General features: G+C 44.8%; 2 protein-coding genes across 2 annotated transcripts in view; one reads left to right on the plus strand and one right to left on the minus strand.

Annotated features, from left to right (window-relative positions):
* LOC139228904 (parathymosin) lies at positions 1 to 5,463 on the minus strand. Its single transcript, XM_070860403.1, has 5 exons — positions 5,269 to 5,463; positions 2,592 to 2,672; positions 1,780 to 1,855; positions 1,381 to 1,484; positions 1 to 855 (listed from the first exon to the last, which is right to left on the minus strand). The coding sequence occupies exons 1-5, from the start codon at positions 5,311 to 5,313 to the stop codon at positions 787 to 789; spliced, it is 375 nt and encodes a 124-aa protein (XP_070716504.1). The 5' UTR covers positions 5,314 to 5,463; the 3' UTR covers positions 1 to 786.
* LOC139228903 (putative oxidoreductase YteT) overlaps positions 3,729 to 20,744 on the plus strand; it is a 285,946-nt gene continuing 268,930 nt past the window's right edge. The window contains exons 1-2 of the mRNA XM_070860400.1: positions 3,729 to 3,815; positions 5,705 to 5,743. The gene's annotated coding sequence lies outside the window, so the exon portion shown is untranslated. The remainder of the gene's footprint in view (positions 3,816 to 5,704; positions 5,744 to 20,744) is intronic.

Here is a 20,744-nt window from a genome sequence, read left to right on the forward strand (position 1 = left end):
TTTTAAAAAACCCAAAGATTTATTTATAGTACTTAACCAGAATATACAAAGTAGTGGTCAAGCATGAACTAATGAGGTATACAAATTTAACCTTGTTCAATATGGAAAAAATGATACTACTTATTTAATCAAATTACTTCTTTAAACCACATACAGGGTTTTAAGCATAGGTTACAATGAGTTCAAAAAGAAATTTACAAATTGAACCTGTCAATTTTTGCTGGAAGTTTTTTTTGCACCACGAACAATATCAAACAGCGACAAATTGTGGAGCTTGAATGTTAAATTTTTTTGTTACATTTTTGTATTTTTTGTACAGAATAGAAGACCAGGTTCATCTTCCCCCTCCCACCCCCCAGTTAACAAGACCTATATCTTTGGCCTTCATTGCATATGAAGCTCTACCCTAAACACAATTTACAAAAAGAAAAAAGGGCAGTTATTATTTTTTCTTTTCTTGAAGTAAGTACATGGTCAGTCAACTGTAAAGCATGTGCTTCTAAAATGTACAAATCCAAGTTCTAAACCCATTTTGAAACAGACCTGAAAAACATTTATTACAGCGTTCAAACCAATTACAAATGTGGTTGTACAAAGACCATATAATAAATAACTTCATAAAAAACATATTCCCCAGAGCAATGCCTTGGACAGGTGTTTCAAGAACCAGTTGTACAGTACAATATAAAAACCCACACTCTGCAAGTGTACATTAAAAAAAGCACAATCTCTACATTGCGAATCTGACCACACCATCAAGATATAAAAATTCAAACAAAGGAATGTTTAAACTTCTGCCTTGGGCTTTGTCAACTCTCCATTTTCTGACTTTTGCCTCTTCTTTTCACCTTCGCCCTGGAAGAGGAAAAAAAAAGTAAAGATATTAAATCTCATCAAAGGCAGAAAACATCAAAAAGGATGGAAAAACATTTGGAGTGCAATTTTGCTGCCATGCAGTAGCAAGCTCTGGCCACTAGGTCAACGGGAAGAGAAAGTCAACAGCAGCAACATTTCAGTCGAGTGAACAGGGGCCCCCCACCCCCCACCTTCAGAACTCGGCCTGTAAAATTCTCACCCTCATTCTTTCAAATTTAGATGTCAATTTTTCAAATGCCATTAAAAAAAAAGGTCTTTATTTTGGGCCCTGATCCCATATCGCTCTTTGCATGGCCGAGAAGAGGCCTGTGTTCCTTATAGACAAAGGCTTTGTAGTCAAGTCTGCCCCAGCGTGAAGATATGTGGTATGCCTCAACAGAACCAGGTACTTGTTGGAGGTCACAGTCGGACTCTCCCAGCGATTCACCATGCCACTGAAACACTGCATTTTGAACCATGCAAATGACTTCGCCGCTTTACTTCGAGAAACGGATCTGTACATACCTGTTCCTCAGCAGGACGCTTTACTGCATGTCCATCTGTATCATCTCCTTCCTCCTCAGCACCCTCATCATCTTCACCGTCCTCCTCCTCACCTTCACCCTCAGCTGGAAGAGAAAACTGCCCATTTAGCAAAATCTCTAAAACTCAAACCCAGACTGTGACCTACCAATGCATTAGGATAGGATTACATCACTATTCAAAGTATTTCCAGTATGGCAGTTTATTGCAATTACCGAGGAAATCTTTCTTGAAGCCCAGATAGGTTGATCAGTCTTTTTATTTAGAAAGCCTACATATTTATCCCTTTAAGAGTCCAAAAATGTGATGACTTTACATTAGTACACATTCTGAAGCCTCAATGCAGCATTAGCAAGTGTTAAGTTCCTCCTAGCTACTCACCATCTTCCTCTTCCTCCTCTTCCTCATCTACTTCCTCTGCATTTTCAGCTGCATGATCAGCCCCATTCTCCTCCTCCTGGAACATAAGCAAATCGTCTGAGGGAAACAGTAAATCTGAACTTGTAGCTACTTGATAGATAGCAACTCTACTGGCACTGTGTAAATTTGTCTATCCACAGCTCAGGAGAAGCAATCACCCCCGTTAATCGGGCAATGGTCTTCATTGAACCCCACCTGCCCCAATCCAACCCGCCTAAATTGTTAATATCTACACCGATGTGGTACAGTTTTCTTGGTTTGGCCGAGCTTTAGTTTATGGTTCTAGTATACTCTCAAATATTTAAATTAGCACTGTGCTGGCATGGACTGCATCAGAACACTTTGAACAGCCATTTGACACCTATACAAAAAACGTGTTGTCTCATACTGGACTGTTATAGCTTACTGTGGCTACACTGTTATAGCAAGTGGTAACTGTATATTAGAACAAAGTTATTGAAAAATCACAAAAATCCAAGTTAGCAAAAATGTTTACTTTTCTGGCCGGGGTCAAGGTAGTTGGAGAAACTATCTGACAGTCCACCTAAAATGCCTGGGAGGGTCTGTGGTTTGGGTTCATGAAACACAATCCAACTTGTAAACAGTCACAAGATGGGTGCTTAAAACCAGGGTCGCTAAATTATAGACGCTTCTTTTTCTAAACTGATCCACAAATTAAAAGGAGCTTTTAGCGACCCAACAATTAAGGATTTGACCCTGTTGGGGAAAAAAAATCGGCTATTTTGAAATTTCCCCCAAACGTTAATACCTACTGTTCCATTTGCTGGGGCATCTCCGCTGCCGTTTTCTTTCTTCTCAGTCTCCTCCACAGCCTTTTCTTTTTCTTTCAGGTCCTGCAACCCAAGAAGGAAAAAAAAACTGTTCAGAATTGCTCTATGTTACTATCATGAGCTTTAAAGATTTCAATAAGCGCCCATCAATATGGATCTACATTATAGACCGTGCCTTTCCCTCTCTCCCCCCCCCCCCCCCCCCACCCACTCATTTACCTATTCATGGTTAAAAAATTGCATCATGCGTCCAGTGCAGTCCATTGGCTCCCGATTACTCAAGGGACTGCGCTCCGCCAATCGGCGGCAGTGCACGTAGCAAGCGGAGTCCCTCGCCCTGCGCTCCCGGCGAGCGGACCTGCTCATTGTCGCATGTACTGCAGCCACCGGCACATCTAGGTCACCCGGCACGTGGCAACCCCAAATGCAACCGCACACTGTCACACTCAATGCAAACTGCACCGAGCGGAAAGGCTCGAATGCTGCATCTCCTCTCTTCTCCCCTTCCCCCGCCCCCCCAACCCACACACAGCTGGGACTGAAATAACACGGTCGGAACCTCCACAGCGCAGAATATATTCTAGTAAAGAGACGGAGGTCATCACTACTGACGCCAACTCTTGTTTAACTTTATGGAGCAGTTTTAAAACATGCAATGCAGCACCTTGCTGCAATCCAATGATCACAGTGCTTTGTTGTGGCGGCAGGAAGCAGCAAGAGCAGTCAAGTTCCCCATTTTCTTTCAACCGGTACCTCCTGCTGCAAGTGGTTTGATACTTGCTGCAGAAAGTGGGTTTCCAGATGCAATGGAAGAGGATCCAGCATCTGCCTCTCGTTTGCCCAACCCCACCTTTCACTCTGCACTTTCCACGAAAGATTCGCCACACCATGCACCAATAAATGGCGGCAGGGGGTTGAAATGGTGCAGCGGCTAACAGCGCTCCTCTCTTCCCCATTTTGCAGCGCTCGCCACCCACGCGCTCAAAACTTTCCCCTCGGGTCCCAGGAGGGCGCGCGCCTGCGCACTCGAGCCGCCACCCCCGCGAGACGGGCAAGCCCCGCCCCCTATGCGCGAGCGAGGCGGAGGTGGCGCGCGCCCCAGCGTCCCGTCCGCGCGCCTCATCTCCCGCCGTTTTCTTCGACTCGGAAAACACAATCGAACGGCTGTAAAGAGCGGGAAGCGGCCGCTCGCGCCCCACACCGCCGGTAGTTGCTGCCTTATTTTTTTTTTAAAAAACAACGATTTCCTTTTCCCCGCTCCCTTTCATTCCACTCCCGATTTGAGAGAAAACCGGCGCCGAGTGAGCGTCACCGGCCGCCGGGCAACACGATCGCCGAGTGTACACACACACACACGGGGCCGTGAGGTGAGGAGCGGAGCCATATGGGGGGGGGGCATGGGTGAGCAAAGTATTCGGCCACCAGGGTAAATCGGGGAGGGGCAGCGGACCCCGGGGGGGGGGGGGGGGGGGGTGAGGGGCAGCGGACCCCGGGGATGGGAGGGGGGTGAGGGGCAGCGGACCCCGGGTGTGGGAATTGGTGAACAGACTCCGGGATGAAGGAGCGGGGGGGGGGGGAATCGGTCACCAGTGGCGAGGGGAAATTGGGGTGAGGGGCAGCGGACCCCGAGGGTGAGGTGGTAATTGTTGAACGGACTCCGGGATGAGGGTGCGGGGGAATCGATCAGGGAGCGAGGGGACATTGGGTGTGAAGGGACCCCGGAGTGAGGAGACATTGGGGTATAAGCGGACCCCGGGGACATTGGGGGGTATAAGCGGACCCCGGGGACATTGGGGGGTATAAGCGGACCCCGGGGACATTGGGGGGTATAAGCGGACCCCGGAGTGAGGGAACATTACGGGGGGGAAAGCGGACCCCGGGGTGAGGGAACATTGCGGGGGGAAAGCGGACCCCGGGGTGAGGGAACATTGCGGGGGGAAAGCGGACCCCGGGGTGAGGGAACATTGCGGGGGGAAAGCGGACCCCGGGGTGAGGGAACATTGCGGGGGGGGAAGCGGACCGCGGGGGTATGGGGAAATTGGAGGATCCGCTCCGAGCGATGTTGAGGAGAGCGCGGGAAGAGTGAACCCGGCGGTTCAATCCACTCCACAACGTCGCCGCAAAGTCCACCGAATGCTGCCTTTATTGCCGTGCAGTCCACCCAGACCAGAAGGCGAGCCCGGGCACCCCTGGCCGGACCACCGAGCCGATCTCGGGGACCCGTTGAAGCGACTCATAAACCCGGCAACTTTTAAAGAAAAAAAAAAAATCCCAAACGGAACAATTAACCAACGCGGCTCTCGGGCAACATCTGCACCTCACAGGTCAGGTCGCGGAGACACAACAACTCCGCGCTCGCATTCTTCAATAAATAAAAGTTTTTAACTTTTTAATTTTTAAAAAAACAACAAACCTATAAAAACCGGGACGGAAGGGGAAAACTCCGCAACCCGCTCACCTCCCAAAATACCTTTCCGAAAATTAAGTCTTACTTTGGGTACCAGATTATTTCACATTTAGATGGCAATAGTTGCGCGCACGCTTCACACAGAGAAATTTGAGATAACAAAGGAAACACGAGGAAGGTTAAACATCACAAAAAACTTAAGAGGAAAATTATTTTAAAATTATATATTTTTTTGTCAAATAAACTGCTCACCTTGGATTTGACCTCTTTGGTGATGTCCACTGCGATATCAGCCATTCTGAGTAAGTTTAGGATATATATAAATAAATTATATATTAAAAAAATAGAGATAAAAGTAGATAAAGGCTGATTTATCCCTTGTGGTTATAAATATTTTCCTCTGTATATCCCCCTTTAACTCACACACACTGTGAGGAGCAATGAGGCGCCGTTCGCCGCGCTCACACTCTTAATACCTCCGCTCCCGGACACGTAGCTCCGCCCTCCCCTCCTCCAACTGGTCAAAGCAGCTGTCTATCACCGCCTGCGTACCACCCTCCCCTCGTGCTGATTGGAGATATGCAAATATGTTGCATTAGGATTGGTTCCCCTGCTTATCTTTCAAGTCCCGCCTCCGTCGCGCTAATTGGCTGTATGCTAATCATTATTTTCCTCTTTTCTTTTGCAGTTTGTCCAGCCCCCTTGAGCTGTCACTCATCCGGCACAGGTAATTCCTATTGGACCATGTTGCTAACGTTGCAAGCTATAATTCAATGATCTGTGGGCTTGCCCCAAACCCTTGTTATTACGCCCCCCAAAGATGTCAATTACGAACAGAGGGAGCTTGCAATTGGAAAATGTGGTTCACCCTGTGTATGATTGGCTTTTGATGCAGCAGCTCCACCTATGGTTTTTAATAACGCTTGGATCTGTCGTCAATCTTGACAAGATGTTCCCTTCTACTGGTGCTTTATCTGTCAATTATTTATGTTCTTCATTTTAATTGGCGATAGTGTCAAGTCTTGCCTTCGTTCCATTCGCATTGGTAATCCTCACAATGTCCCAGTTTTCTGATTAATCTGATTGGTGCCTTTTTAAAGGTCATCTTCTCTAATCGCCACTGTCCAGAAGACTGATGTCTTCTTGTTTTACAGTTTGATTGGCATTGCAATTTTCTTTCTCTCTTCCCACTAATAAGATCCATTTCGTGATGTACTTACCATGATGTCAGGCTGAGCCAACTGTTGTTGGAGGTTTGCAAATGAATACCTAAATACTAGTGACTTGACTAACCAAAACAGTATGTAAATATTATGTACATTATAATTTTACCTTTGCACAAACAATAATTTACAATTAACTATTGTCAAGGACACCAAAGAACTTTCAACAAGTAAATCATTAACAAAATATTTTGATTCCAAATGGCGAGGCATACAAAATGTGTAAGACACACCATGATGCCGGAACTTAGATCCTATCTGTTTCGGACCAGGCTATCTAGCAGTTACCATGAGCGGCGATTTCCAAAGATATTTACAGACTGGTTATCATTTTTGCAGTATTTTTCTCAGATCTTGCAACTAGTTTAAAACCTAATGTAAGAAATTGTTGCAGTGTGGCTACTTGTTTCCTGCTTCGAATGAAATTCGGTGTAACAGGCATGTTAAGTTTTTTTTGTTACATTTAGTCAGGTGTAACTCTCACCTTGTTCACGTTTCCCACGCACTCGCGTAATGTTTCCAGTCGCTGCTGGAGGAATGAATTCTCTTGCTCTAGTGCACGAAACTATAACACAATGGAAAAAAGTTAGAATGCAATGTATTTATTCTTAGCGAGTCATGACTTGAATCACGGTGCGGTGGCAGTTTTAGCAGAGCCATGGCGGCATTTTCTTTTCATTTTTATTAATGTTGACGAAATACTACAGATCTAACACGATGTGGATATTTGCAAGAGCAGTTCCACGTAATGGTTTGGGCGATCCAACTATGCTGGGACAATGTAACTTTCTGCATGACACACCACTGGACAATTTGATTTTAAAAAGGTCAATCTCACAATTTCTCTTATTTTTCATCTTTGAATTATTTCAAAGGAAGCATTTACATTAAGTACATTCTCATATTTCCGGTAATGTAGGGTATATTTTAAAATGTAGAAGCTTCTTTCGGTAACTAATTAACTGACAGGAAATCATTGCTACCTGTTGTACCAACAGGTTTTACCTGGTAATGGCTGTCTGAGCACAGCGATTTGGATCACTTTTTTCCCGCCTTTGGCAGCCTGCCACCTATTTACTCGTGTGGAGAAGTTCCTTTTGCTTGATTTATGAACATAGTTTCCAACAGTCACGTATATCGAAACTGTTGCAACACTGCCTTGAGCAGATTGGGAGTACTCGTTGCCTGCCACTTTAGTAATGTGTATGTTGGAATCTGTTAAATTTCAAAACTATGCCTATGCTTTACTAACGTCTCTTTATAGCAAAGTAATTGTTAATTTAATTTCTTTCACAAGCCGGACAATAACATCCTGGGTGAGGTTGATAGATATTTAAAAACCTTAAGTTTCTATTTTAAATTCATACGTTTTTCACCTAGACTCATGCCTTTTACTAATTTGATACAGTTTCACAATCTCATAATTTGATTACAATCACTTCATTGAAATCAACACCCATTCCACTCTCCCCTACCGTAACTCATTTTTTCATAAAACTTCAAAACTATGGAATTCCTAATCTTTTTTCTTCTTTTCTACAATCTACTGGTTTAAACAAGCCTAACGTCATCAACTACCACCTCCTGATTTATGTGGTCTCTTCTTTTCAGCCTTGATGGTGCCCTGCACTATAGCCCTGGCCCTTCATCTCAGCTTTTTGATGAAAAAGTATATTTTCCAAAAACAGATTTGAGTCAAACTAGAAATGTTTCATTAGAGTAATAAGTACAAAACAAATATTTGTGCTATCTAGTTTTGGTTGATATAATTACTCGTCAGAGAGGCTCCCTAACACCAAACTGTCCCCAACTTGGCATTAATTGGAAATCTTACTCCGAAAGGCCACAGAATGGCAGGCGAAATGGAATATGTTGAAGGGATGCTCTTTGTTTGGATTAAGGCACATTGTTAGGATTAAGGTACATCTGACCAAGGAAAAGAACAAAGGGACAGGTTAGGAGAGACTTTTTTTAGGCCGAGGATTGTTAGGATATAGGTGGAACAGCGGTGGAAGCAGAATCCATGGTAGAAACATAGAAACATAGAAAATAGGTGCAGGAGTAGGCCATTCGGCCCTTCAAGCCTGCACCACCATTCAATATGATCATGGCTGATCATGCAACTTCAGTACACTATTCCTGCTTTCTCTCCATACCCCTTGATCCCTTTAGCCGTAAGGGCCACATATAACTCCCTTTTGAATATATCTAACAAACTGGCCTCAACAACGTTCTGTGGTAGAGAATTCCACAGGTTCACAATTCTTTGAGTGAAGAAGTTTCTCCTCATCTCGGTCCTAAATGGCTTACCCCTTATCCTTGGACTGTGACCTCTGGTTCTGGACTTCCCCAACATCGGGAACATTCTTCCTGCATCTAACCTGTCCAATCCCGTCAGAATTTTATATGTTTCTAATGAGATCCCCTTTCATTCTTCTAAATTCCAGTGAATATAAGCCTAGTCGATCCAATCTTTCTTCATATGTCAGTTCTGCCATCCCGGGAATCAGTCTGGTGAACTTTCGCTGCACTCCCTCAATAGCAAGAATGTCCTTCCTCAGATTAAGAGACCAAAACTGTACATAATATTCAAGGTGTGGCCTCACCAAGGCCCTGTACAGCTGCAGTAAGACCTCCCTGCTCCTATATCCTCTCGCTATGAAGGCCAACATGTCATTTGCCTTATTCACCGCCTGCTGTACCTGCATGCCAACTTTCAATGACTGATGTACCATGACACCCAGGTCTTGTTGCACCTCTCCTTTTCCTAATCTGTCACAATTCAGATAATATTCTGCCTTCCTGTTTTTGCCACCAAAGTGGATAACCTCACATTTATCTACATTATACTGCATCAGCCATGCATTTGCCCACTCATCTAACCTGTCCAAATCACCCTGCAGCCTCTTAGCATTCTCCTCACAGCTCACACCGTCACCCAGCTTAGTGTCTAAATCATTAATGTATCTTGTAAATAGCTGGGGTCCCAGCACTGAACCTTGCGGTACCCCACTAGTCACTGCTTGCCATTCTGAAAAGGACCCATTTATTCCCACTCTTTGCTTTTAAAAGGGAAGTGTATAAATATTTGAAAATGATAACATTGAAAGGGTATGGGAAAAGGAAAGGGGTCTAGGACTAAGTGCTAACTCTTTCAAAGAGCTGGCACAGGTGCGATGGGCTAAATGATCTCCTCCTGTGCTGTAAGATTCTACGACCTGGGAGTGCTCGATGCTGATACTGGCTGCCTGAAATCCCCCAACACAAACATCCCTTGTCTTTCTGAGCATTAAAATAAAACAGGCATGTGAGCTGCCCTAGTTTTCGTCATTTGGCAAAGCCAGCGAGTCATACAGATCAGAAGGTTAGAGGGTGACAGTTGTGGCTCTACAATTAGCTTAGCACCCTGGCTAGGGAGGAGGAAGGTCATCCTTTCTCGTCGCTATCCAGGTACTCATTTTGAACAGTGTATATCTATTCGGTGAGGACAGATTTTGGTTTGACTGGTTGGACTATGATGCCCTACATGATTAAATAGTCAGCCGACCAGAGGGCTATTGCTAACTGTGGATTTGTAACTCAGTTTGAGTTAGCACCTTCAGAACAGAAAAGATGAAAAAATTAGTAAAACATTTAAAAAAATGAACCAACAATATCGAAATATGGATGCTGTCATTGTTAAAGACCAGATTAGTAAGGATCTGTGTGTAGCATGTGGTAAAGCGATCAGTTTACAGGTGGAGACTGGTTGACCCGAATCACAACACGGGCAAATCCGAATAGCCACTGCAGCTAGGTAGGAGCAAGTATGTACTTTAATAGGTTATTGTATTATATGGGGGCTGTGCTAAACTGGATCTGGAGAAAATGTTTATCCCAACACATACTGTACAAAAAATACGTGGCACAGTTCCATTTGCAGAAAATGTGGATTTTGGCTGATTGCAAACTAAATGGTGTCCTGAGTTAATCTTGGGGTCATCTTCCACTGTTTCTCTTTCCCCAGGCTCACTATTATTATGCTCTTTTAAATCTGTAAAATCCTAGTTGTCTCCACCAGATGATAAACAGACAATCGTGAATATGGCACTTAATTCCCTGTTTTGTATTACATGCTCACAGTGGTTGCAGTGTTAAGCATTGTACAAATATAGTCCAGCCAAGCTTCTTCAGAAGCCAAACCTATGAGAACATGGACACGGCATACAGAGACCAAGAACAGGAGGATTAAAAAGCAGTTCAAGTCCAGGCCACACACTTCAGTTCTGTGTTTCTTGGTTGGATTTGTCTTTTTTTTCCCCAGTAGGGAGGGTGTAGAATAACTGCTTTACTGCCTCATTTTGCATTCTGACTTAATAATTACTATTTGTATATTTATGTATGCTGCCTCTGTTTATCCTCAGTAATCAACTGCAGTTTAGATTCTCTAAATGTGCAAGAACATTATATAATTTTCTCTTGCCAATATTGCTCCCTGCTTAAGACACTGGCCTCTCTGTGGCAGTTTACCCAAGTAGCCATATTTCAAATATGGACGAAGACAGTGAATGTTGGCAAGCTGATTACCTGTGGAGGTTATCACAGCTAAACTTTCTGGTAGTCGTTGGATAACAGGAGTGGGAGTCCTGGTTGATTTCTCTTCAACTCCTGAGGACAGGGGTGACCAGGCCAATTGTAGCTAAGATTAGCTAACTCAACACAGACTGAGAATTAAACCTAGGATCTTCTGGTCCTTATGGCTCAGTTACATGTTGCCTTTATCCACTGAGCAATTAAGGGACCTCATTATATTCCAATGTTTAAGTATTCATTCATTACATTGCCACACATGGAATGTTAGAAGCATCCTGGCCACTAAGGGTATGGTGCTGTCGTTATTATGTTACTGGACTAATAATCCAGAGAGCGTGATTTCAAATCCCACCGTGGCGATTTAAGAATTTGAATTCAGTTTTTTTTAAATCTGGAAATAAAAAGCTGGTATTAATTAAAGTGATCATAAAGTTATCAGGTTGGCATCAAGACTCAAGTGGTTCACCAGTGTCCTTTAGTGAGGGAAATCTGCTGTCCTTACTCGGACTGGCCTATTTGTGACTCCTGTCCCACACCAATGTGGTGGTTCAAGAAGGCCCTACCATCACTTCTCAGGCCACTAGGCATTAGTAATAAATGGTGGCCTTGCCTGTGATGCCCACGTCTCGAGAATGGAAAAAAAAGGGTCAGCTATGACATCTGCTGCCGATTCCCCTCATTTTCAAGGACTTGGAATGTGTCATCATCACTCAACTCTGTGCCTACCTCTTCCACTCCTCCTTTATAGCCCACAGCACCAAAATTACCTTGGTCAAAGTCACCAAAAACAGTTATTGTGACTGCAAACATGGTGCATTATCCCTCCTCCAACTTTCCATGACTTTTAATTTGCTACCCATACCATCCTACTCTGCTATCTCTCCCCAGTGGTTCACCTCTGTGGTACCATCCTTGTATGGTTCCATTCCTATCTACTCCAATACAACAAACAATCACTTTTCCTGCTGTGCCTGCATGGTCAACGCTAGTATACCCAAATATTCCATTCTTGCCCCACTTCTATTTCTCAACTAGATACTACCTCTCAGCAACATTATTTGTAAATATGGGTCAGCTTCAAAGTGTATGCCAATGATACCCAGCTTTATGTCTCCACCATCACTTTCAAAGTCATAACAATTGCCTGTCTAACTTCAAGTCATGGATCAGCCAGTATTGTTGGAGCTCAATATTGACATGACTGAAAGCATCTTGTTTGGCACCCACCACAAACTTCATACCATAGCCCCTAATCCCATCCCCTTTCCTGGATGCCTGTCCTTGTTTAACCTAACAAGGTATAATATTAGTGTCCTATTCAACCCTGAGCTGAGCCTAAACCCTCACAATACCAAGACCACCTACTTCCACTTCTGAAATATAACCGGCCTCTACTTCACCTCCATTGTTGTTGAAACCCATATCTTCACCTTTCTCGCTTCCAGGACAGGTTCAACTTATCCGGCATTTTCTTTGCCAGTCTCCCAGCTTCATCCTGTATAAAATCCAAATCATTCACAACTCTGTCACTCACTTCCCATCCCACACTATGTCCCACTCATATATTACCCCTGTCGACACCAATTTCCTTAGGCTCCCCATTCCTCAATTGATTGATTACAAAATTGTCCTCAATTCACCTTACCTCTGCAACCTTCTACCGTCTATATCCCTGCTAGTACCCACTGCTCTTATGACTTTGTGCATTTATCCTCCCTCTGCTCTCCCATCACTGTCAAAGTTTTCAGCTTCTTGCCTCCACACTCAGAAATTTTTAAATTTCTCCCTCTTGCTATATTTATTTCAAAGCCTGTTTAAAATTTACCTTTTTGCTACATCTTCAACCAAATTCCATGTACTTCTGCTAAGGCTCATTGTTGTTGCTAAGGAAAAAGAATGAAGACCAAAAATAAAATTACCCTCAACATTTCAAAAATATGCATATTCACCAATTTTGACCAAGTACTGCTTGGTGCCACATACCCGAATAATTGTACCAATGTCCCATTTGCGTGGATCTGCTCTTTTCAACAGAGAACTCTAACCTGATTACCCTTCTGAATCATACGGAGACAATAAATTAACCCATCTCTGCATCCTGGAACCCGCCTTAGATGGAATTGTCATCTTTGGGCCTAGGATAGCTAGTAACGGTTTGTAATCATTTACTCACGTGCATTGGCATCCCAAAATAAACTGGTGAAACTTTTTAATACCAAATATAATTGCCAAAGCCTCTTTCTCAATCTGGGCATAATTTTGTTTGCTTTTATTGAGCGTACGCAATGCAAAGGCAACCAGTTTTTCCTGCCCATCATTCATAACATGGCTGATCACTGCTCCTACACCATACCCAGAGGTATCACATGCTAGTCTTAATTCACGTCAGATTATAATGGATGAGAAGAGCACTACCGCTTAAGCATCGCTTGCATGTGCCATTATGCATTCTGTTGCTCTTTGTCCCATATCCAATGCACACCTTTCTTTAATAAATATTGGAGTGGTGCGAGCACCGTTGCTCGTCTAGGAAGGAAACAAGCATAATATTGGCCGATGCCTTAAAAGGATCGTAATTCAGTAACATTTTTTGGTTCCAGAATCATCATGATGGCTTGCACTTTCTCTTTAACTGGTTGGAGACCATTTTCATCGACCCGCAATCCTAGATAAACCACCTCATGCTGTATATTTACTCCTCTTCAGCTTCAGATTATGGTCATTGAATCGTCTGAATACTTCTTCTAAGATTTCCAGGTTTTCCTTCTCTGTGTCAGTGGCTATCGACACATCATCTTTCTTCCTTAGCTTAATAGCCGTTAATCACTCTCAATAATCTTCAAATGCTTTTCAATGATTCTAAATGGCTTTCCACAAGCTCTTTTTGTCAGTTTAACACTGTTCACTACTCACAAAAAAAATGGTACGGCCAGCACCTCATTCAGGAACCACGCTGCCGGTATATCTTCTTGTTGTGCTCCACTTGCATTTGCCTTCTCATAAAAGGAAATTCCACCAAAATTTCATCATGAAGAAACTCCCATTCTCGTCACCATTTTGTAATGTATTTGCTTCATGGGTTCTTTGCTTAAGAATTCATAGCAACACATTGCTATCAAGAACTAGTTGGTTTATTAACAAAGGTTTAACTATCACACTACACATTACCAGTTCATTCACTAGGCTCACAACTGCATACTTCATCGTGGATGACCTACACCGAACTTACTGGGGTTTTATTGAGTCTTGTGACCACCACGTGACTGGCTAAGCCACTCACAATGCAACAGCACTATAACTATTTTAAAATAAACAGATAAAGCCGAGTGTCCCCTTATTAAAGGGACAATAGAACCCACAAATCACCAACTAAACATTAAAAGGAACTTTAACAGATCAAATTAAAATTCTGTTCCTTGTTGTTATGATGCACTCCAGTCCCTCCAGTACCGCTAGACACCACGTGCTCCATCTCCAGGGACACCCTGGCGCGGATGTAGCCGCGGAAGAGAGATAGGTAGTTGGACTGAATGACCCCCTCGACTGCCCGCCTGGACCTGTTAATAACACCTTGGCCAGACCCAGGAGCAATCCCACGAGGAGGCCCTCCAACTTGCCCGCTCCCCTCCGCACCGGGTGCCCAAAGATCAGGAGAGTGGGACTGAAGAAATCGAGGAGCAGCCACTTCAAATAATGGAAGAGGGGCTGCAACCTCACACATTGAACATATACATGGAACACGGACTCCTCCAGACCGCAGACAATGCAGGTGGTTTGGGAGTCCATGAACCGAGTTAAAAACTTATTGCATGACACTGCCCCATGCAACACCCTCCAGATCAAGTCCCCAATAGATAAAGGGAGGACTCCCGCATAGAGAGCCCTCCATTGGGGACCCCCGCCTCCTCCGGACAGCAAGATGGTATGCCAGGGCGTGTCTGGACGGCAGACGAGGATGGCAAAATGGAGGGTGTGCAAGAGCAGCCTGTACAGGAATCCCCTCTGCGCAGAACTGAATGGCACGGCAGGGATTTCCCGGAGGTAGCTCAAGTTGTGAGGCGCCGGCTCCCGAGGGAGGTTTTGGGGCTTGGAGTAACAGCTCTACAACTATTTTGAGCATAACGTTCAATCAAGTGCCCCCTTTTGGTAAGGGCACTACAACCCACACATTTTCGAATAAAACTTTAAAGTAAACTTAGTTCAAATTAAAATTTGGCTGCCGGGGGTGATGATGCACTCCAGTCACTCCAGTGCCCACCTCTTGCGGAAGGCCACGAATGTACCTATGGACACCGCGTGCTCTATCTCCAGGGACACCCTGGCGTGAACGTAACTGTGGAAGAGAGGCAGGCAGTCGGGCTGAACGATCCCCTTGACTGTCCTCTGCCGGGACGGTTAATGGCCACCTTGGCCAGGCCCAGGAGCAGTCCTACGAGGAGGCCCTCCGACCTGCCCGCTCCCCTCCGCATCTGGTGCCCAAAGATCAGGAGCGTGGGCAACAGCTGTACAACTATTTTAGCTGAAACGTAAATCAAATGCCCGCTTTTTGCAAGGGCACTAGAACCCACAAATTAACAATTTAAAACTTTTAACGAAAATCTTAAATCAAATTAGAATTTGGTTGCCGAGGGTGATGATGCACTCCAGTCTCTCCGGTGCCCACCTCTCGCGGAGGGCCACAAGTGTACCAGTGGACACCGCATGCTCCATCTTCAGGGACACCCTGGCGCGAATGGAACTGTGGAAGAGAGGCAGGCAGTCGAGCTGAACGACCTCCTCGACCGCCCAGGAGCAGTCCTACAAGGAGGCCCTCGGACCTGCCCGCTCCCCTCTGCACCGGGTGCCCAAAGATCAGGAGTGTGGGCAACAGCTCTACAAACCTGTGAGCACACTCATAGTTCCATACATTACAATTGGTGCTATTCCAATTCTCCTGAAAACACAACATCAGGTTCCAGATGCACACTGACAACATCCAGCTCTACCTCACTATCACCTTACCCAACCCCTCCACGGTCTCTAATTTGTCACACTGCTTGTCAGACAAGTAGAAATTTCCTTCAACGAAGGAAGACAAAACGATTGTATTTGGTCCCCGCCACAAACTCCGTTCCCTAGTCACTAACTCTATCCCTCTCCCTGGGAATTGTCTGAGACTGAACCAGACCGTTCGTAACCTTAACGTCGTATTTGACCCCGAGATAAGCTTCCAGCCACATATCTGCTTCATCACCAAGACAGCCTACTTGCACCTCCGTAACTGTAACATTGCCTGACTCCACCCCTGCATCAGCTCATCTGCTGCTGAAACTCTCATCCATGCCTTTGTTAACCTCTAGACTATTTCAACTTGAGCGGACTCCCATCTTCCACCCTCCATAAACTTGAGCTCATCCAAAACTCTGCTGCTCATATCCTAACTAAGTCCCATTCACCCATCACCCCTGTGCTCACTGACCTACATTGGTTCCTCGTCCGGCAACACCTCAATTTTAAAATTCTCATCATTGTTTTCAAATCCCTCCACGGCCTTGTTCCTCCATATCTCTGTAACCTCCTCCAGCTCTACAACCCTGCACTCCTCCAATTCTGGCCTCTTGCGCATCCCCGCTTTTAATTGCTCCACCTTTGAAGGCTGTGCCTTCAGCTGCCTAGGCCTAAGCTCTACAATTCCCTCCCTACCTCTCTTTCCTCCTTTAAGACGTTCCTTAAAACCTACCTCTTTGACTAAACTTTTAGTCATCTGTCCTAATATCTCCTCATGTGACTTGGTGTCAAATTTTGTCTGATAATTTTCCTGTGAAGCCTATTGGAACATTTTACTACATCAAAGGTTCTATATAAATGCAATTTGGTATACCAGATGCAGAGCATTAGGTGAGCTGCCAGTCACTAGTGCTAGTAGCGCACCTGTCCACGTGGCAGCTTCACCTCCTTAGATTTCCATGTCACACGTTTAGCTACACATCCAAACATTTTATTTGCTTTCATCACAGTTTTCAAACACTGAACCAACAGTTTTAAGACCCAATCACTAAACCATGTAGTTCCTTCAAGTCTGTTGCCATTTACTGCTTTCTACATTACAACACCTACTACACTTCAAAAATTACTTAATTGACTGTAAAGCACTTTAGGGCGTCCTGAGGTCATGAAAGGCACTATATAAATGTAAGTATTTACTTAATCTCATGACTTTGCACTTATCTGTGTTGATAACCATCTGCCACCCCTCAGCCCATTGACCTATTCCTTTAGATGAGTGTGCATTGATCAACATTATTGGCACAGCACCCATTTGGTGTCATCTGGAAATGTAGCCATCTTAATAAATATTCTATCCACGAGGTCAGTTATAAAAATTGTAACAACCACCCTAACACTGACCCCTGTGGGACTTCACTGGTAACCGTTTCCACTCTGTGACACCTCCCCACTTGCTAATTCTGCAGAGACTAACAATCAAACCCAGAACCTTTTCTTCTGAATGGCTACTGCTTCATGTTGTGATGCATTTAACTACTAATCTCAATTACTTACTGGGAATGGTAGCATAGTGATTATGTTACTGGACTAGTAATCCAGAGGCCTGTACTAATGATCCACAGACCCGAGTTCAAATCCCACCATTTGGGGAATTTAAATTCAGTTAATTAAATAAATCTGTAATACAAAGCTAGTATCAGTAATGGTGATCATGTAACTACTGGACTGTTGTAAAAACCCATCTAGTTCACAAAATCTTCCATCCTTACCCGGTCTGGTGACTTGTGACTTTTGACTGGAGAACCACAGCAATGTGGTTGACTCTTAACTTCCCTCTGAAAGGTCTAGCAAGCCACTCAGTTGTACCAAACTGCTACAACAAGAGTAAAACCAGACGGACCATCTGGCATCGACCTAAGCTTTGGATTTGGACAAGATAAAAGGCACACCCAGCCCAGTTGACCCTGCAAAGTCCTCCTCACAAACATCTGTGACTTCTGCCAAAATTGGGAGATCTATTCCACACTCATACTCACAGATCATACCATTCAGCCAGACTCCTTCATCACTATGTCCTGTGGTATACAGTCGGGAGGGAGTCTTTAACATTGATTCTGGACCCTATTAACTCTCATCAGGTCAAACATCAGCAAGGAAACCTTCTGCTAATTACCACCTACTGCCCTCCCTCTGCTGATGAATCAATACTCCTCCATGTTGAACACCACTTGGAAGTAGCACTGAGAGTAGCAAGGACACAGAATGTACCCTGGGTGGAGGACTTCAATGTCCATTACCAAGAGTGCCTCCATTATGTTCTGTGGCACTACCACCATGCTAAATGGGATAGATTCAGAACAGATCTAGCAGCTTTAACAGTGCTATCAAGTGACACCTACTCACCGATAACCTGTTCATCGATGCTGAGTTTGGGTTCCGCCAGGACCACTCGGCTCCAGACCTCAATGCAGCCCTGGTTTAAACATAGACAATAGAGCTGAATTCCAGAGGTGAGGTGAGAGTGCCAGCCCTTGATATCAATGCAGTATTTGACCAAGTGTGGCGTCAAGGAGCCCTAGTAAAATTGAAGTCAATGGGAATCAGGGAAAACTCTCCATCACTTGGAGTCATACCTAGCACAAAGGAAGGTTGTGATTGGTTGAGGCCAATCATCTCAACCCCAGGATATTGCTGCAAGAGTTCCTCAGGACTGTGTGCTCGGACTAACTATCTTCAGCTGCTTCATCAATGACCTTCCCTCCATCATAAGGTCAGAAGTGGGATGTTTGCTGATGATTGTTCAGTTCCATTTGCAACTTTTCAGATAATTAAGCTGTCTGTGCCCGCATGCTGCAAGCCCTGGACAACATTCAAGTTTAGACTGATAAGTGGCAAGTAACATTTGTGCCACACAAGTGCCAGGCCAGACAAGACAGACTCTAGCCACCTCGACATGTAATGACATTGCCACCGCCAAATCCCCCACCATCAACATCCTGGGGATCACCACTGACCGAAACCTAACTAAACCAGTCCAATAAATACTGTGGCTACAAGAGCTCAGACGGTGGTATTCTGCAACAAGTGACTCACTTTCTGGTTCCCCAAAGCCTTTCCGCCATCTACAAGGCATAGGTCAGGAGTGTGATGGAATACTTTCCTCTTGTCTGGATGAGTGCAGCTCCAACAACACTCAAGAAGCTCCACACCATCCAGGGCAAGGCAGCCCGCTTGATTGGCACTGCATCCACTACCTTCAACATTCATTCCCACCACCACCGGCGCTCCGACTGCACCGTGACTACAAGATGCACAACAGCAACTTGCCAAGGCTTCTTCGACAGCACCTCCTAAACCCGCGATTTCTACTGCCTAGAAGGACAAGGCCAGCAGGTGCATAGGAACGAACACCACCACCTCCAAGTTATACACAATCCTGACTTGGAAATATATTGCCATTCCTTCATCATCGCTGGGTAAAAATCCTAGAACCTTGCTTCTGAACAGCACTGTGGGAGCACCTTCACCACACGGACTGCAGCGGTTCAAGGCAGCGGCTCACCACTTCTCAAGGGCAATTAGGGATGGGCAATAAATGTTGACCTTGCCGGTGAGGCCGACATTACATGAATTAATTTTTAAAAATCTATTGAGGCCATTTTGGAAAGTGCTTTGGCGTACAATGAAATAATAAATTATGGACCACTTCATTCAACGCAGCCATAACAAGTGCATAATATTGCATACCAAAGAAAAACTTTACTTTTAAACTGTTTACACCTGTAGTCCTTAAGTGTTTTGATATCTTGTGTCCCTCTGGATATAACTCATCATCTCATCTATCCATTTCATAGTCATGGAGGGCTTCTAACCTGAGGCTAAAAGTATTGTAAGTATTGATTTTAAACTTGAACATTTGCTATTTTAACAGGCGGGTACTAGAAAATATTCAAGAACTGAGCGATTTCACACAGAACTACACAGTGTCTATATAATATGTTAGCAGTATACACCTATGTTTATGAATTAAGATTTGGAAAGTTTGTATATTTTGGCGAGGAGGAGCTCCTTGCTGAGCCATGCCTTGGAATCATCATCATCATCATCGGCAGTCCTTTGGAATCGAGGAAGACTTGTTTCCACTCTTAACATGAGTTCTTAGGTGGCTGTATAGTCCAATACGAGAACCACAGTCTCTATTACAGATGGGGCAGATAGTCATTGAGGGAAGGGGTGGGTGGGACTTGTTTGCCGCCTGCTCTTTCTGCTGTCTGCGCTTGATTTCTGCATGCTCTCAGCGACAAGAATCGAGGAGCTCAGCGCTCTCCCAGATGCGCTTCCTTCACTTAGGGTGGTCTTTGGCCAGGGTCTCCCAGGTGTTAGTGGGGATGTTGCACTTTATCAGAGAGGCTTTGAGGGTGTCCTTGTAACGTTTCTGCTGTCCACCTTTGGCTCGTTTGCCATGAAGGAGTTCCAAGTAGAATGCTTGCTTTGGAAGTCTCGTGTCTGGCATGCGAACTACGTGGCCTGCCCAGCGCAGCTGATCAAGTGTGGTCAGTGCTTCGATGCTGGGGATGTTGGCCTGGTCAAGGACGCTAATGTTGGTGCGTCTGTCCTCCCAGGGGATTTGTAGGATCTTGCGGAGACATCGTTGGTGGTATTTCTCCAGCGACTTGAGGTGTCTACTGTAAATGTCCATGATTCTGAGCTATACAGGAGGACGGGTATTACTACAGCCCTGTAGACCATGAGCTTGGTGGCAGTTTTGAGGGCCTGGTCCTCAAACACTCTTTTCCTCAGGCGGCCGAAGGCTGCACTAGCGTACTGGAGATGGTGTTGGATCTCGTCGTCAATGCCTGCTCTTGTTGATAGGAGGCTCCCGAGATATGGGAAGTGGTCCACATTGTCCAGGGTCGCACCGTGGATCTTGATGACTGGGCGACAGTG

Source organism: Pristiophorus japonicus, chromosome 18 (genome assembly GCF_044704955.1).
Source record: "Pristiophorus japonicus isolate sPriJap1 chromosome 18, sPriJap1.hap1, whole genome shotgun sequence".
NCBI classification, from domain to species: domain Eukaryota; kingdom Metazoa; phylum Chordata; class Chondrichthyes; family Pristiophoridae; genus Pristiophorus; species Pristiophorus japonicus.

Coding starts and splice junctions, on each gene's coding strand:
- LOC139228904 (XM_070860403.1), bottom strand. CDS start 5,313: ATGGCTGATATCGCAGTGGACATCACCAAAGAGGTCAAATCCAAG. Junction 2,673..5,268: donor CCAAAGAGGTCAAATCCAAG/GTGAGCAGTTTA, acceptor CTTGGGTTGCAG/GACCTGAAAGAAAAAGAAAA. Junction 856..1,380: donor AGCGTCCTGCTGAGGAACAG/GTATGTACAGAT, acceptor TTCCTCTTCCAG/GGCGAAGGTGAAAAGAAGAG.